At 39.0% G+C, this 18,507-nt stretch overlaps 2 protein-coding genes across 2 annotated transcripts in view; both read left to right on the top strand.

Annotated features, from left to right (window-relative positions):
• LOC134649655 (aminopeptidase N-like) overlaps positions 1-3,728 on the top strand; it is a 37,364-nt gene extending 33,636 nt beyond the window's left edge. Inside the window, exons 13-16 of the mRNA XM_063504494.1 lie at positions 386-553; positions 1,327-1,540; positions 2,432-2,579; positions 3,247-3,728. Coding sequence (XP_063360564.1) covers positions 386-553; positions 1,327-1,540; positions 2,432-2,579; positions 3,247-3,419 — 703 coding nt within the window. The 3' untranslated portion in view covers positions 3,420-3,728. The remainder of the gene's footprint in view (positions 1-385; positions 554-1,326; positions 1,541-2,431; positions 2,580-3,246) is intronic.
• A 3,052-nt stretch (positions 3,729-6,780) lies between these two features.
• Positions 6,781-17,900, top strand: LOC134649517 (transmembrane protein 181). The gene is made up of 12 exons (XM_063504277.1): positions 6,781-7,087; positions 7,979-8,082; positions 8,851-9,009; positions 9,247-9,349; positions 9,826-9,979; positions 10,801-10,881; positions 12,175-12,274; positions 12,940-13,067; positions 13,893-14,039; positions 15,276-15,378; positions 16,449-16,673; positions 17,709-17,900. Exons 1-12 carry the CDS (start codon positions 6,939-6,941, stop codon positions 17,837-17,839), a joined length of 1,584 nt encoding a protein of 527 aa, XP_063360347.1. The 5' UTR covers positions 6,781-6,938; the 3' UTR covers positions 17,840-17,900.
• Positions 17,901-18,507: the final 607 nt, after the last annotated feature.

The following is an 18,507-nucleotide window of genomic DNA, read 5'->3' as shown; positions in this document are numbered from 1 at the left end:
TGAGTATTGTAATGTTATAGAGAACCTCATGTGGGTGTGTGAGGTAGAGGCCCCTCGGTGCCTCAAGTGGGCCCAGGACGAGTTCACCAACTGGTCGACACAGGACGACCTTAGCAACAACTCGTGAGTATAGAGAACCTCATGTGGGTGTGTGAGGTAGAGGCCCCTCGGTGCCTCAAGTGGGCCCAGGACGAGTTCACCAACTGGTCGACACAGGACGACCTTAGCAACAACTCGTGAGTATTGTAATGTTATAGAGAACCTCATATGGAAGTGTGAGGTATATTTGGTTCCCAATATCGAGATTCGTTAACCGTAAAAGCAAGCAGTGATTTTAACTTTTATTTACTTTACAGTACACTTTATTGTATTGTTCTACTTCCAGCATACCCGTCTACCTCCGCTCGCTGGTGTACAACATGGCGATCAAGAAGGGCGGGCGGCGCGCCTTCGAATTCTTCTGGGACGCTTTCCAAAACGCTACAGACCCTAATGTGAAGACACTTATTATTAACAACCTGCCGTCTACTCGGGATCCGGCTTTGATCACATTGTAAGTCTTTGGTACCATATATTTCGATACCATGTATGGTACTATAAATTCGGGTACACACACACACACACACAGACACATACACACACACACACACACGGGTACACATGATAACATAAATACCGATACCACATTGTTACCATAAATACCGGTACCACAATGGTACCAAACATGATACCGGTACCGATTATTGTACGGTATCACAATTGATATTAGCCACATAGAGACTGCCGGATGATAATACCGGAAATAACCGCAGTACCACACGTACCGGTACCATGATACTGTAAATAAATACAGGTATCACTTGAAACCCGGGTACCAATAAATACCATTATTTGTTTATTTATTATTTATTTTATTTATTGTCCAAGTAAGTAGGTAACACAGCATTACAGTATAAAACCAAGGCACTACACACACAATAACACACATACACGTACCGAAACTACCGGTACCGATTCTAGTACCGGTATCGTGCTTAAATATAAATCTTATTATATAATTTATTTGGACGCTTCATATTTATGCACATTTATTTTTATGCACATGATTTTATATTTTTGTATATTTTTAATTGTCCTTGATTAATTAGCATGTATATTGACCTTTAATTGTCCTTGATTAATTAGCATGTATATGTATAATGTATCTTTTTCCTAGCGTGTAAGTGATTTGGTCTGAAACTTTAAGCTTACATTGTGTTCAATAAATAATAATAAATATTAAATTTTCCAATCGACCGAACTAATAATTCAACCTAAATACCGCAGACTCCTGGAAAGAAGCCTAAACGACCTCCCCAACCAATACGCGTCCACAGTGTGGGGCGTCGAACCAACAGTAGGCACCAGGATCGCCCAAGACTTCTTAATAAATAACTTTGACGCGATCTACAACAAATTCACCAGCATGGATGAGTTCACGTTCCCTGGTATACTAAACGGCGCATTCGGATTCATCACCAGTGATGATGAACTTAATAAGGTAAATAACTTTATAAAAACTAATTAAGTAGCTATAAAATTAGGGACAAACCAAGCTAACATTCCACGGGGTAATGCTGGTCCTTCTCTTTTAACCCGTACCGAAACCATACCGGTACCATTTTTGGACACCTTATTTATTGGTACCGCAAAAACACCCAACTACAGTCTAAAGTTTCCAAACTATAGTTACAAACTCGCTCAAATATTTTTAACCCTTCAAGTGGCAGGAACCGGCTCCCGGACAATTTACGTCATTTAAATTTGGAATTTGATTAATTGAAATAAAATCAAAATTCCAACAACTCATAAATGACGTATGCCACTTAAAAGTTTAAATATAAACTATTTCGCGGGAAATAGTTAATAGTTAAAAATATTTGAGTGAATTATTTTGCCATAGAACTGCTATGGCAAAATAATTTTCTAAATGGGAAAGAACACGGACAAGACGAAAAAGAATTTTGTTCTTCCGGGTTTTTCAGGAGCAAAAATGAATTAAAAACCGGCCAAGTGCGAGTCGGACTCGCGCACGGAGGGTTCCGCACCATCAACAAAAAATAGAGCAAAACAAGCAAAAAAAACGGTCACCCATCCAAGTACTGACCCCCCCCCCCCCGACGTTGCTTAACTTCGGTCAAAAATCACGTTTGTTGTATGGGAGCGCCACTTAAATCTTTATTTTATTCTGTTTTTAGTATTTGTTGAGCGGCACCAGAAATACATCATCTGTGAAAATTTCAACTGTCTAGCTATCACGGTTCGTGAGATACAGCCTGGTGACAGACGGACGGACGGACGGACAGCGGAGTCTTAGTAATAGGGTCCCGTTTTTACCCTTTGGGTACGGAACCCTAAAAATGACCTTAGACTGAAAAAAGTCCTCTTACAGTTGAAATCGTTTGCGCTGCAACACAAGAACAAGTTGCTGCCTGTGTCCCAGACGCTCCAGAAGATGATGGACACCGCTAAACTCAGGATCGAGTGGATGAAGCGACACGCGCCTACTGTCAACGCGTGGTTTAAGGACTACGTTACTAGTAAGTTCACCTCTACAAGTACCACCAGAAGTTGCTAAGCGGGCGAGCTGTTCAAAATTATCTTGACACGCTCTTAGGGCTGATTTAGACAGCGCGCGAACTCGCATGCGATTTTAGTTACATTGCGGACCATTGAGGTTACAACAATTTAGCCGACCGATCAAATAACGCAATGTGACTCGCATGTGAGATCTCGCACCGTCTAAATGGGCCATTATTCTCATAACAATAAAGTCGCGTCAAGATCATTTTGAACATCTCGCCCGTTTAACAACTTTTGCTGCTGACTGTAACCAGTACCAGCAGAAAAAGTCATTTTCCATACAGAAGTTTTTGAAGCTTTATAGCGTATTTATTTAAAACTTTTTTTTTTGTTAATTTAGTCAATCACAGTAATTCACTTGTGTGAATTAGATCAAATTGATGGAATAAAACAAATTCGCGAATGAAACAAAGCGAAAACCGACTGTAAATTTTAACCAAAATGTTTATGTATTTGTGAAAATAAATTTCCATGATTAACTAATCATAATAAAAAGTTCGCTACATACTCCCAAATTCGCTATGAACAGGTGCATAAACTTTAGTATGCTAATTTACCTGCAAAGAAGCCTAAAATTATTTCTGTCACTTGAAATTAAAATTAAAAGTAAACTTTTTTTTACAGATCATAAAAAGTCATTATCAGAAGCTCCGACTACACCCACGCCATCAACGACTACGGCCAGTGCAGGAAATTCGACACAAACCAGTATCGGTAACGAAATCGGTACCGCGAACAGCAATACCGGTAACGTAGAACTAAACGGTACCGCTACCACAACTAGTCCAGAAATCTAATATAAATAAAATGAAAATGTAGGTATCTAATAAATACATGTCAAATTCACATTCTGTCAATATCGACTTAATAGTATAAGTTAGACAGTTTGCTTGATATTTGACACTGTGTAGGATAAGACGACAGAAAGGTAACCTTATTTTCTAAAATTTTTCATAAACATTGAAGTCATAATAAAAAAGATTGGCTACGCAAATATGAGCTTTCCTACCGCGAAATAATGTATATTTTACAAACGACCGAATTGACGAATACCTACGATTCAAGGTACCGTTATTTTTTCGGTATCAGTCAAAAGTACCGGTATCAAACCTGGTATCAGTGCACGTGTTAACTTGTCTGTTCCTATTGTCACATATTTTGGTGTTTCTAACCTTGAGTGTGACAATAAGTGGTCGCTAAATAATATTAATGTAATTTTCTAAAGAAACATCACAAATTAGTTAATATTTATAAATAACATAACATCTTCAACTAACATTTTCTGAGTAAATATAATTATTTCTAGTTTTTCTTAACCAAAACAGAAAAACGGAGTTGTTAAAGTATTTCATAGGTTTTTAGACTTCTTGCCAAGTTATTACAAATATTTAAAAATGTTTATCTATTTATATTAGTTCAAATTTAAAACTGTAAATTTACAAGTGATAAGCTTGGGAAATTCAAAGCTCTCTTAAAGAGAAAATGTGTTTTATTGTTTAAAAAAATGTATTTTGTATTATATTCATTAGTTTTCTTTTTTAGAGGCTTTTAAAACGATAATAATAAAATTAAATAATGTAATCTCTTTTTTATGTACTAAATAAATAAATAATAGTAGGTAATATAAAATTAGTCCGCTAAGTATTTTTGATTCCTACAAATTTTATTTAAGTTATACTTAATGTAAAAGAAAAAAAAAGGTATATCCACATTTAAGTAAAAAATATTTAAAGCTTTGAATTGTGTAAGTAATAATTTATTAATTCCTTGTTTTTTTAACGATATTTATAAATAAGAATCTCTTTTATTAATATTTTAAAAAACAATATCTCTATTTGTGTATTTATGTCGCCTAAGTGTATTTTTTTTAAGTACCTAGTGCCAAATTTAATCTGTGGCAATTTTACCCTTTAACAAAATATGCCTTTTTCGAGTAAACAGGTGCCCATTTCTCGAATGATATTAGTCTAATATTATTAGTCCACGAACTGTCAAATCGTATGGGTTACCATGGCAACACACTAATAATATTAGACTAATACCGTTCGAGAAATGGGCCCCAGGTGCCTATTTCTCGAACGGTATTAGTCTAATAATATTAGTCCACGAACTGTCAAATCGTATTGGTTGCCATGACAACACACCAATAATATTAGTCTAATACCGTTCGAGAAATGGGCCCCAGGTATCACATTGTTTATAATTTATTTACAAGACGTTACTGCCATAGACAACCTACAATGTGATGGTATCTTTTTCCTTCCATAAGGTACCTTTACCTGTAGAACGCCACATTTTATTCAGGCTTATAGTATGAAATACAAATTAATTTGAAGCTCTATAGAAGCTTCAAATTCGAGTTGGCTTGGTTGGCGAAATCATAAATAAAGGCCTGGTGGCGTGCACCAGATGCGTGTGTGTAGACGTGCACGTGCACTTGTGTGTACGCGGCACCAACATTTTAGTGCACGTGCACGAGCACGTCTTCGCACACGCATACGGTGTGCACAGGCCTTTATATTATAAAGGTGAATTGCCTCAGATCTAAAATGTAATCCTAGTTCCTATTTTCTAAGTGTCAAATAAACGTCTAAGTGTTGTCTTATCAAAATTATATGTTTGTTTGTTAAAAACAAAGATGTCATTGTACATAGAGGTGTAAAGTCTAAAGGGGCCCACAGATTACTAGTTCGCCGGACGATATCAGCCTGTCAGTTAGACGCAAATGGTGACAGTTCCGAACAACTAACAGGCTTATGTCGTCCGGCGAACTTGTAATCTGTGGGCCTCTTAAGACTAATTCGCGGGTCGAATTTGACATCTGATGTGATCTTAGGCAATACATGCGGCCCATTTCTCGAACTAATATTATGTATGAGTCCACGAAATACCAAATCGTTTGTTACCATGGAAACACTAATAATATTAGTCTAAATAGTCTCGTACCGGTCGAGAAATGGGCACCTGTTGCTTCAAAAAAACCTGGCGCCGTACAGCGCCCTCTGTCAATCTTTGGGGGCATGATTTCTTATTGTACTCTACACATCTTATACAATGAATGAATCTTTGCTAAATCAAGATTAAAACGAAAATAAATGTTTGCATGTGTGATAATGATAATTATATTGTATGTTTTAATAAACATGATTGAAAGTTGATGTTTGTCTCATTATTACGCGTCGTACTTAATTACATTTAACTTTTGATTATTAAATTAAATTTAAGAAAAGCGCTGGTGGCCTAGCGGTAAGAGCGTGCGACTTGCAATCCGGAGGTCGCGGGTTCGAACCCCGGCTCGTACCAATGAGTTTTTCGGAACTTATGTACGAAATATCATTTGATATTTACCAGTCGCTTTTCGGTGAAGGAAAACATCGTGAGGAAACCGGACTAATCCCTAAACGGGCCTAGTTTACCCTCTGGGTTGGAAGGTCAGATGGCAGTCGCTTTCGTAAAAACTAGTGCCCACGCCAATTACTGGGATTAGTTGCCAAGCGGACCCCAGGCTCCCATGAGCCGTGGCAAAATGCCGGGACAACGCGAGGAAGAAGAAGAATTAAATTAAATTTAAATTTAATTCAGGCAAGACCCATATAGTGTTAGTAACAGGACTTAAATACTAATGTTAGAGCACAATTTTCATTAAAACCTACCATGCAAGACAGTATACCTATTTAGAGCTAAGATAATACAATACAATAATAATTTAAATTTATACCTTAAAATTTAAAATATTGACTTTACAAACTTTATATTTCACAATAGCTGTGGGAGTCAATAATAAACGAAATATACTTTCGTTTGTCGCGAAACTCGTGACAACTAGCGTCAAGTAGCGGTACTGATATATCCTATATTTGACGCTAGATGTCGACTACGAAAAGCGTTTTGGCTACGCGCATGTCAAGGGGATTGGCGGTCTAGTAGGTATTATAGGTAGTCTATACTTTGTCAAAGGACTGTCTCATTTCAAACATAGAGAGATCTTTAATACCAAAAGAAAAAGATGAGTACAGTTTTTTTGGTTCTTATTAACGGATAAATTGGTTTGACCAACTATACGTTTATATGAATCGGTAAAATCGAATTCATTTGCGCCTCGAATCGATTGCTCGCTCCCAAGTTTCAACATTTCAACCCTCCGCGGCGCGGCACTTAAAATCAATACCTCGCTTGTAAACAACCACTACATGTGGCGATAACTATTTTGTTACCAAACCCCTATATATACACACCATCCATGTTCTGTGTGTTTATTTCTATGTAGTAAAATATTCTAATTATTTAATCATCGTTTAAATTAGTGTTTAAAAACCATGGATTCGGCAAACGTCGGCTATTCGTACCATTTACCAGCTGGCGGGTGGAACTATAAAATACGGAATACTTTGTCTCAATTCAGCGATTTGTTTAGTGAATTCAATAAGTATATTGCTCCGGCGTACCACCATGATCGGTGTGAGAGGTAAGTAATGCCTACGTGAGTTTATATAGCAAATTACGTCGATGTTACGAGTGTTTACTTACTACGCATACTTGACATACTTATTACCTATAGGATATCCATTTGCCAATACCTAAAGTAATTTCTGCAAAGAGTGGAATGAAATAATAGGGCTCTAGTAAATTATATCTGAGTTTGAAAGCGTATATAAGAGCAGTCAGCAGTGAACTTATAGCGTACTTAATGTTAGTAATTTTTCAGGATATTAAATGTAAATACTAAGTCACCAGTGAGGGAAAATATTAAGAATATAATTATTATAGGGAAACACAAGGCCCATTTGAAATTTATAAATTCATGAAAAGTTTATCAAAAATGTCCATAGAATCGAACTAACCGATTCGATTATCAAAACCGGTAAAACGTGGAATTGTTCTATTGCAGAATCAGTTGCGAAAGGGTTTCTTAATCTATAAATTTTGAAGTTTTTATTCTTTTCTCTGTCTCGTTTAGTTTTAACATTCTGTAAATTTGCCTATTCTATAACGGTAGGCTGGGTGTGTTATTTTTACTCTTCGTATTTATACATAGCGTTACCTTTTATGTTATCAATCGACGCCATATCGACGCCATATGTGTCCACTGTGCGTTGTACGTGTTATTAACTTAATTTTAAATTTTGCTGCTAATTATTTTCTCGTTTAAGGGCATTCATTTATATTTAACCCTCTAGTTCATACGAAGCCATAATAGCCATATACCTAGGTTATAACATTGAACTCTATCGACATCTGTTAAAGTTCAAATTTAAACAAATATTTTTTAAGCTTAGAATAAATTTAAAAGTCGAAACATTACTGTCTTGGAGAGGGTTAAGACAGACATACAGACAGTAATGGTTTGTGTTTGCAGGTCCGTTCAGATGAGGATCTACTCAATGCACAAAGGGGAGTTCGTGATGGTGTTCATCGCTTTTTTCGCTTGCTTCGGTTTAGGTGTATTTATAGGATTAGCTGGTAAGTAGACAATTTTGATAAACATATTTTGCAATCGGGTATTCAGTAAGTCCGCTGTGTTTGTACGATTATAGCAGGGGTGGTGACCACATTTTAAGGGGGGGGCGGGGCCTCGGGAAATTTTAACACGATTACCTAAGGCCCAGCAATTGCACCATTACACTAACCTGGGGTTAACCGGTTAAACCTGTAGTTACCATGGTTACCAGTACAATTTGACACTTGGTTAATGGTTTAACCGGCTAACCCCGGGTTAGTGGAATGGTGCAAGTGGGCCTAATAATTAATTCTCCGTTTCCTTGCATCGAAGCGAAAAGGGGGGCGTGGGAACTTCATTTTAGGCAGCAGAGGGGGGCGTGCCTAAAAAAAAGTTTGGGAACCCCTGGATTATAGCCATATTAGGCACATTATTTACCGCGCAGAGTAGGTATATATGAGACTCTGCACATTGAACATAGGTCATATTGAACAACACTTACCTACTACTAGGCGGGCTTCGAAATCGAAAGAAAATAACTGAGCATGACCGAAGAGAAGGGTTCTACAATTGAACCCTGAGCGTAGTGAGGGAAGCCTTTTTCCTTCTAGCAGGGAAGAAAAGTGCCGCTGTGATCCCTATTAGCAGGGAAGATAAGGCCATTTTTCTTTAGCTACCATAGTATAAGTTATTTAAATCGATATGTCTTACACATTCACGTCGCAGAGTATATATTATATTGTTCATTGTTATACTTATAAACGTCGCATTTCATTATAAAATATTCCCAGGTCCCTCACCCACATCCACCACGGCCGTAACCGCCTCGAGCATCCTTACCAACACGAGCAACATATATAGCGGACCCTTTCATCTACACAGCCCTTCGCTGGGCACTAAAGTACAGCAGTTGTGGTTGTTAGCCGAAATTAACACTAATAACAATGATGGTAAGAGTCAGTTTTGTTTGATGGTGTGTCTGTGTCAGCCGGGGCGGCGTGGCTCACTCCGCGATTTCGTCGTGTCGTCGTAATAGACGCATTTTGTTAGAGAGTGAACCTTCTGTACCCATTTAGTACTATTATTTATTCTGTGGCCGGGGACAGATGAGAATCATATTGACTTTGTAGCAAATTAATTTATTTTCTGTTGCAATATGGGTATACAACTGTATCTTTCTCTTGCAGAAGAAATTTTCGACAAGAGTTTCCAAATAAGTATATCTATAGACGGGGTGTTGAGCGACCACACAACCTTCAACTTGCTACCAGAAAGCGAACTAACTAACAGGTAAATTGTACACTACGTAACCTATTTGTGACGTTATCTATGAAAAGGGACCTTATTGTCGATGGCGCTTACGCCATTATTAACGATGTTCCGATATAAATGCAATGCCGCGCGATGCTGTGCGGCGTAAGCGCCATCGACAATAAGGTCCCTTTTCAGAGATAATGCCCCATTTTATACCTATATAAAATGATTGAACTAGGTGATGTACAGTCCGCAGCATAAGGATAGAAAAGGGTATTGTATAAGAAAACCTTTTGGCCTTAATTTCGTTTCTGCAGAATATTTCCTGAGAAAAATTAGAATGAATAATTATTAGCATTTATTACCTACTATATATAAGTTGTGCTCGGATTATTTTGGACAACTCCGACTCTAATCGACTCTGACTCTCTCTCTCTCTGACTGTAACAAGCATAAGCAAATCCTGGAATTTTTCTTGAATGCCATAACCTATGCTCTAACGAATCTTTCAGAACCCAGCACCTCAAGTGCAAGCAGCAGGTGTGCGAAGAAGTGCTAGTTCTGCACCTGGGTTCCCTCGAGTACACGCACTACGTGCTGCACGTGCACTTCTACGGCCTCCAGGAGTTCCATAAGCGGTACTTCATCAAGGAGATATTTTTCTACGTGAGTTCTGTATAGAATTTGTTTATTAGGGGAGACTGGGAATCTTCCAGAACACAGCACCTCAAGTGCAAGCAGCAGTGTGAAGAAGTGCTAGTTCTGCACCTGGGTTCCCTCGAGAACACGCACTACGTCCTGCACGTGCACTTCTACGGCCTCCAGGAGTTCCATAAGCGGTACTTCATCAGGGAGATTATTTTCTACGTGAGTTCTGTATAGAATTTGTTTATTAGGGGAGACTGGGAATCTTCCAGAACACAGCACCTCAAGTGCAAGCAGCAGTGTGAAGAAGTGCTAGTTCTGCACCTGGGTTCCCTCGAGTACACGCACTACGTGCTGCACGTGCACTTCTACGGCCTCCAGGAGTTCCATAAGCGGTACTTCATCAAGGAGATTATTTTCTACGTGAGTTCAGTATAGAATTTGTTTATTAGGGGAGACTGTAATGTAAAAAACAATCGATGGATTGTATGAAAGAGGATATGAGAAAGAAAGGAGTGACCGAGGTGACGAACGATATGGGAGAATGGAAGAGAAAACCATGTTGTGCCGACCCACCACATAACTTGGGATAAGGATAGAGTTAGACCAAGAAAAGTCTGCAGCGATTTTGATAGCCCACGCAGTGCAAGTGTTATTTAAAACACGTCATAAATTTATAGAAGTTTGACGTTTAAAATGACACTTGCACTGCGTGGGCTATCAAAGTCGCTGCAGACTTTTCTCGGTCTGACTGTAGATTAGGGGAGACTGTAATCTGTATCACTTTAGTATTTGCGTTCTATCTAAAGTTGTCTTATAAGTATTACGTATATTTGTTTCAGTTTAAAACCTACAACCCGGCCTTCACGCAGATGGAAACATGGTTCCGTTTCATATTCCTGCTCACCACGTTCACTGTCGCCGTGAGTAATCAATTGAGCCAATTACATTGTCCAGCACGATCTAGACGCGGTCTAGATACAATCCAGACAAAGTTTATGCTTACGTAATACATATATTACCAGCTTCTGTCCGCGATTTATTTTACGTAGATGTCGCGGAATTCGTTATTAAAACTACCTATATGTACGACCGACCGATCTGGCTTGACCGACCGATGTGACGACCGGTCTGGCCTAGTGGGTAGTGACCCTGCCTGTGAAGCCGCGGTCCTGGGTTCGAATCCCAGTAAGGGCATTTATTTGTGTGAGCACAGATATTTGTTCCTGAGTCATGGTTGTTTTCTATGTATTTAAGTATTTGTATATTATATATATCGTTGTCTGAGTACCCACAACACAAGCTTTCTTGAGCTTACCGTGCGGCTTAGTCAATTTGTGTAATAATGTCCTATAATATTTATATGTAATACAATACTTCTTAGGTACTTGCTTGGCTGGCGCGATGACCCAAAATGAGTCTTGGCCTCCAACACAAGAGTACGTCATGGCTTGGTCCAGAGCGGTATCACGCCAGCATTCGCCGACGCCGAGCTCACGGAGATCTGCCTCCACTCTGTCCGCCCAACGATATTTAGGATGACCAACAGGAAGGCGTCCCGTTGGTCGACCCTAGAAGGCCCTTTTGGCTGCCCGATCTTCACCCATCCTTTCGAGGTGGTCAAGCCAACGGAGACGATGCGCTATATGTTTACAATCCTTAAATAAATTTTTAACAAGCAGAAATGTCTGCGAACGACACTATGCTATATGCTGGCTGTGGATGAGGTCTTGGTGGCTCAGTTGGCAAAGCGCTGGAGTATCGATCCAGAGGCCGTGAGTTCCTCACCCAAGGCAGTAATTTATCCACTTAAATTTGTACGATCCTTATCCGGGGGTATTACCATTTGTCCACGCCTCATGTATGGCGGGGTTCACGTGGGGCGGGGACAAATAGGAATACACCCTTATCCGTATTATCCTTTCCCAATCGATCTCCGTACCAAATTTCGTTTAAATCGACTCACAGGTCGGCTGTTGTCACGATTCTCACTTTTCCGAGTCTTATCCGTCATTCTGTAGGAACCCGATAATTCGAGCAAAAGGGTTTTCGAAATTAGAACTATAATATGTGACATCGTGGAGTTCTAATTTGAATGAAAAAATATTTTGATTTGTCGGCTTTGACCTCCTGATTTTGTTTAACACGACCTTGGTCAAAAATCTATGTAAGGGCGATTCAGTCCCTATTAAATTAATGCCAATATCATGTTGCAGTGTTGGTTCGCGCACTCGCTTAGAAAGTATTCCACACACGACTGGGCGATCGAGCAGAAATGGTTGTCGTTGCTATTGCCAATGCTGTTACTGTACAATGGTGAGTAGATTTCTTGTTTGCTTTATTTGATGATTTTGATCTTGGTCGCAAAAATTTCGATGCAACCAGGGGCCCGTTTCTCAAAAGCTTGTAATAATAGGTACAAGTGGAAGTTCCTTTCTAACAAAAACTGTCAAAAAGTGACATCCGCTTGTATTACAAGTTACAAGCTTTTGAGAAACGGGCCCCTGGCATATTTCGAGGCAGTTATGTGTACAGTACAACATACTTTGTATCCCTAATCGTTTTAAAATCCTTTTGAGAACGGAATTTTATAATATTACCTACACTAAACAGATCTGAAAATGACAGAAATAAAGAAAATTAATAGATTTGTAGAAAGAAACCAGTAGGTAATAAAATTACTTTGTCCATGGTCCTTCGAACCGGATATATCTAAAAGTATGTTGGGATATGGATAAATCTTTTTATTGAATTTGTTTCATCCATCAAACCGTTTTTGCTAAAGTAATTACATTTTATTAAGGTGTATTCGGGTATTTCCGAATGAACGAATAATGGCGGATAATTCCGAAAGCTGACTCTTACTACAATGGAATATGAGTGATTTTACAATGATTTTCGGAATTACCCGATTTTCGGAATTACCCGAATAAACCTTATGTCCTTATATTTTGTACCTTATAACATATTTTTGGCCGCAGACCCGATATTCCCTCTCCGTCTAGTCTCCGGCAGCTGTTTCGCGCCGCTGCTGGACTCCATCTTCCAGACAACCTTCCTTGCTTGTGTCATGCTGTCCTGGCTGGCCCTCTATCATGGACTTAGACAGGTACAGTCACCACATGGGTTCTTGCTAAATTGGAAATTCTATAGTAGCGTATTGAACAACCAATTTAACTAGTACCCTAAAAGGCGCAACAATTGCGGAGCGTGATGGTACTATATATTCTATAGTTTGTCAAAGGACTGTGTCATTTCAAACATAAACAGAGAGAATCATACTATCTTTGTCTTACACTAGTACTAGCACCCAAAAGAAAAGGATAAGTATAGTTTTCCTGACTGACAAATTGATTTGACCAACTATATTGTTCATATTTCTATAGTAAAATAAACAATAGATACCTATATAGTAGTGTGGCCCGTGTTAGAAATTTATCTTGGGCCTTGGGTTCAAATAAGTAAAATAAAATGAATTAAAATACAAAATGTGCGTATTAAAACGAAAGATATATTCTATGAGAAGACAGTTGACAAGACAACTTTTTAATGTTGATATAAAAACTATACTTGGTCAACCAGATCTTGACAGTAGAAAAAGGCGGCAAATTTGAAAAATGTAGGCTCGAAGGTATATCGTCCCATAGAAAATTTTAATTTCGCGCCTTTTTTTACTGACAAGATTTGGTTGACCAGCTATAAAACTCCATTCTGCAACAGCACGCTCAAATGTGCCAACTCTTATGCTTTGGTTTCCTCCGATAGCGGTGCCGTCATATAGCGGCCGTCTCCATACAAATACTACGACACCCATATTTAGCCGTATTATTTAGTATGGAGACGGCCGCTATATGACGGCACCGCTATCGGAGGAAACCAAAGCTTTAGCACTTCTTTGGCAGTTTGATCTTCATTTTTGTTTTTTTTTTTGCAGAATGAGCGAGGTTTCCTCTCATTCTACCTGTTAAAGTTGCTAGTGGTGGGCGCGGCGTGGACGCCCGCCGTGGTGCTTGCCGTCTGGCAGAAGTACCACGGCTACCAAGATCCCACCTACAACTACACACAGAATCCTAATTACGAGGTAATAAGAACGCATATTCCATACCCCCATAAAGGACTTAATGGCCTGTGCACACCGGCTGCGTGTGCGTGACGTGCACTTTATTATTATTATTTATTTAATTAATAAAGTACAGTGATATTCTTAACTATAATCATAGCCCCGCAAAACTCAACAATGAGTTTGACTGTGGGGTTAACATAGATTTAAATTTGGACTTCTTGTTTTCGCGTCTTATAGCTTCAGGCAAACTATTGAGTAAGTATGGAATTCTTTTTTTTTTTTTTTTTGATGTTGGATGTTGGAGCCGCACACGTCACGCAAGCGGTGTGCCGTCTCTCATAAAGATCTGTATACTACAACGTCGCACGCGCACATTAAATCATCATAGAGTCAGTCTGAGATAACTTTGCACCGACTTGAATAGAACAAAGTCAGTAGGTGTCATTACAAACGTCGTATTTTCGTAGAACCTTTTCTTGTATTTGGTTGAAATAATTTTTCCTCGGTTTTCCTCTTCTTTTCTTACCCTCTATTTTTCCTGCTACGATGTTCTTAAGGAAAAGGTTCAGATCATGTCATACCAGAAAGTTAAGGAGTTGGCAGAGGACCGGACGAGTTGAAGATTACTTCACCGACAAGAGCACAACTCTTAGAAGAGAGATATTTTCGTAGAAATTTGACATCAATGAATTGCCAAAATTTGTCATGCAGAGTTAGCTTGGTCCGACTCTATCGACCGAATGATAATATCCTCGATAGCTCCAACCAAACCTCTTTGCAACACCCTCTTCCTAACGAAATCTCTCAACCTTTATCACACTTAGATTTTCGCAGGATTTTCGTATTTCGCGATAAGTAGGCCCTCAGCGCTAAACGTTTCGGGGCCACCAATCAGAAGACATTTGATACTACAATAAAATCACCTGGAGGAATCTTGTGTCAGCTAAATCAATCCTCAAAGTGCGGTACCTGCACGATTACGCGAAACTCTAGGGCTCCACCGGTGTCAGATAATCCGCGCGCACTTGCGCGTAAAAAACTATTTAATTTTAATTTTCATAGGGGTATTATGTGAGATTATAAGTTTAAGAAACCCCGACCCCGAGCTAGTCTATTCCGTTCGAGCTATAGTGTCTGCATTGGGCCCCATACAATACATTCCACGACTTTTCTCTTTCCGCATAGACTCTACTCGCAAATCAAAGCTTGGCTCCGTTTCTCCGTTTCTTCTAGTCAATGTTTTTTTGTTTTTAGATGGTGAAGATAATGTTCTTCACGGCGATCGTTATCTACTTCCTGTACCTGCTTATCCTGATCATCAAGGCCTACAGTGATCTCAGGAATATGCCGTTCTTTGGTAAGAATGTCCAGTGCCCAGTTTTATAAGCGAATATTCTTGTAGACCTATTTTATTATTGGCGGTATAGCGTGGATGGAAGAGTAAACTTATCAAGTTTGTTCTACTGACGACTGTATTGCTTAAAGAAATGTAGCTATAGTGTGTCAAAGGTCTGTTTGATTTCAAACATAGAGAGAATCATACTATCTTTGTCTTACACTAGTACTAGCATCCAAAAGAAAAGGATGAGTATAGTTTTTTTTGTTCCTATTTACTGACAAGATTTGGTTGACCCAGTATATTAATAATACTAGTAGTTTCATAATTTATCAGGGTTTTATTTTTATAATATTATAGTCATAGGCGCAGTTATAATTATAAATCAATGCCAACCCCATCACAGCTAAATCTTAGACTTTATGGTTGAGATAATAAGAGCGTGTGTCAGGTAATTTTGAACACCTCGCCCGCTTAGCAACTTCTGCTGCTGACTGTACCTACATAAATTTCGAGCGCCTCAGGCTTAAAGGACTCGCATCCAGGCCATAACTGTTAAAAAAAATCAAGCGCGGCATGCGTCATTCGCGGCCATTTTATAGCCGCCATGTTGAATTCTGGATTCTTCATTGGGGGAGATTCCGTTGCTTAATGTATTTCAGCCCATATGGGATGCGCCTTATAACATAGAGTCTGTGCGGAAAGCGTAGAGTAATCGTGGTGAATGGGGCCCAATAAATTCCACGACTGTTCTCTTTCCGCACAGTCTCTATAAGCCAGGCTCGGAAAACACTTCTTGAATACCTACAGCAGTTCTTAAGTTACTGCACCAGTGTCCCATAACTGGACCAAATGATGTACCTACCTAGTTAAGTTAAATTATATAATTTATTTGTTGACATTTTATTTTCATTTTCATTTTTATTTTCATTATTTTGTATTGTTCTGTCAGTATATATATGGTTTGTTATTGTGTCGTTTAAGTACTTGTGTTATGTATTGTGTGATTTGTCTCTGTGTTTTATGGGTGAAAAGCCTGAAATAAATGATATTTTATTTATTTATTTATTTAAGTTACTTCTTGTTTTCAGATGTCCGACTCCGCTGCCTCTCCATAGTAGTAGGCACAGTTTGCACGATAACTGCGCTCCTCGGCGCTCAGTCCTGGGGTCCCGCGGCGCTGCAGGACCACTGGGCGTCGGCGCCGCGCGCGCACTACGACACCTCCGCGCCCTTCATGGCGCTCTACGGGCTCTTCAACTTCAACATGTACATATTGGCGTATCTCTTCTCCCCGGGGGGCGGGTCGATACACGGTAATAATGCTTTTTAGGGTTCCGTAGCCAAAGGGCAAATAAAGGACCCTATTACTAAGACTCCGCTGTCCGTCCGTCTGTCACCAGGCTGTATCTCAGGAACCGTGATAGCTAGACAGTTGAAATTTTCACAAATGATGTATTTCTGTTGCCGCTATAACAACAAATACTGAAAACAGAATAAAATAAAGATTTAAGTGGGGCTCCCATACAACAAACGTGATTTTTGACCGAAGTTAAGCAACGTCGGGCGGGGTCAGTACTTGGATGGATGACCGTTTTTTTGCTTGTTTTTTTTGCTTGTTTTGTTCTATTTTTTGTTGATGGTGCGGAACCCTCCGTGCGCGAGTCCGACTCCGAATTAGGTACGTCTCTGTTGTTCGTGGCGCTCTGTAGTATTTTTCTTTTAACTTCAACTTAAGACACAGCAGGGAGCGGGGTGTAGCCGAAGGTACCCTAGTTTCTAAAGTTTAATGCACATCTAATAGTAAATTTTTGAATTCTGTTTTTCATTATTTCGAAAAAAAACGCTTAGTGCAAAAGAACCATGTGATCAGGTAAATTCACATTGACGCTGCAGTTTTCACCATATCGATGCCAACGAAGTCAACCTTGGCCAATATTGTGGCTTACGAAATCTAGGCCACGGCCTAAATTCAAGACTAACAAAACAATAAAGAACCACGATGTAGAAGAATAAAATCAATATGAGGATGCACTTGAAAAACGAAGAAAAACAATGTGGGCTACCCCATATTGTTTTTCTTACTTAAATAAACCGGCATACTTAAATACAATTTTTGGTTGGAAATACCGTCATAGGGCAAGATCTCTCGTATGTAGGTATTACAAATTCGTACATCGCTCAGATATAGTCAGAAAGGAAGAGCTTTACTCCTTTTTCTCTACCCACCTTCTGTAAGTGGAGTAGGTACGTGTCCTAACGCATTAGTTAGGTGCGACGAAAGAGCGTGTAGACGGTCCTACCTGATACGGATTTTCTGTGGATTTCCTCATAACTTACCTTTTTTTCAGAAACCGCCATAACCAAAGACAACCCAGCGTTCTCTATGATCAACGATTCCGACGAAGAAGTCATTTACGGCTCCGACGAAGAGAGTCGACGACCCCTAAACTCCCACCACCGGATGAACGAAGACATATGAGTCAACCCATAGACAAAGTGAATGTATTTTTTTCTTGTTATAAAGATATATTGAGGACTAACATTTTGTATTTGTTATTCAAATTTCCCTAATAGATCATTTGTTTAAATCGACTGACGAATGTCGGTATTATATCTCTGATAATTTCAATTGTGTTCATTGTAGGGAAGATAACACCCGTTTCTGTTATTCGGACTAGTCTTGTTGAAAAGAGACGGCTGCTCTTATAAACGAGATAACAAACCAGACTATATACATGGAAATGTCGGTACTTACCATTTAAGTTTAGTTGATGAACTACAGACATTTAGGGCCACTTGCACCATTCGGAATTATCCAACTAACTTTGAGTTAACCGCTAACACAGGGTTAAACTAATAATTTGTGTTGCACCGTTAAAGGTTAAGGTTTAACTCTGAATTAAACTGTTCAATATTTAACTCGCCGACGGAGCAGGGTTAAATCGCTAACTCTGGGTTATTACCGAATTATTTTGAAAAAAGAATAGCGGATCATTAGCAGTTTATTGGCGCGAAGTAAAATTATTGTTTTGTGTTTGGTTTTACGACGGAACTATGATAAATGATTTATTATTATATTCCGATGACGATGAAGAGATTATCGATTATATTGCCACGGATTTATATAATAGAAGAGTTGCAGAACGA

Source organism: Cydia amplana, chromosome 7, assembly GCF_948474715.1.
Source record: "Cydia amplana chromosome 7, ilCydAmpl1.1, whole genome shotgun sequence".
Lineage (NCBI taxonomy): Eukaryota > Metazoa > Arthropoda > Insecta > Lepidoptera > Tortricidae > Cydia > Cydia amplana.
This window is presented reverse-complemented; position numbering and strand designations above follow the sequence as displayed.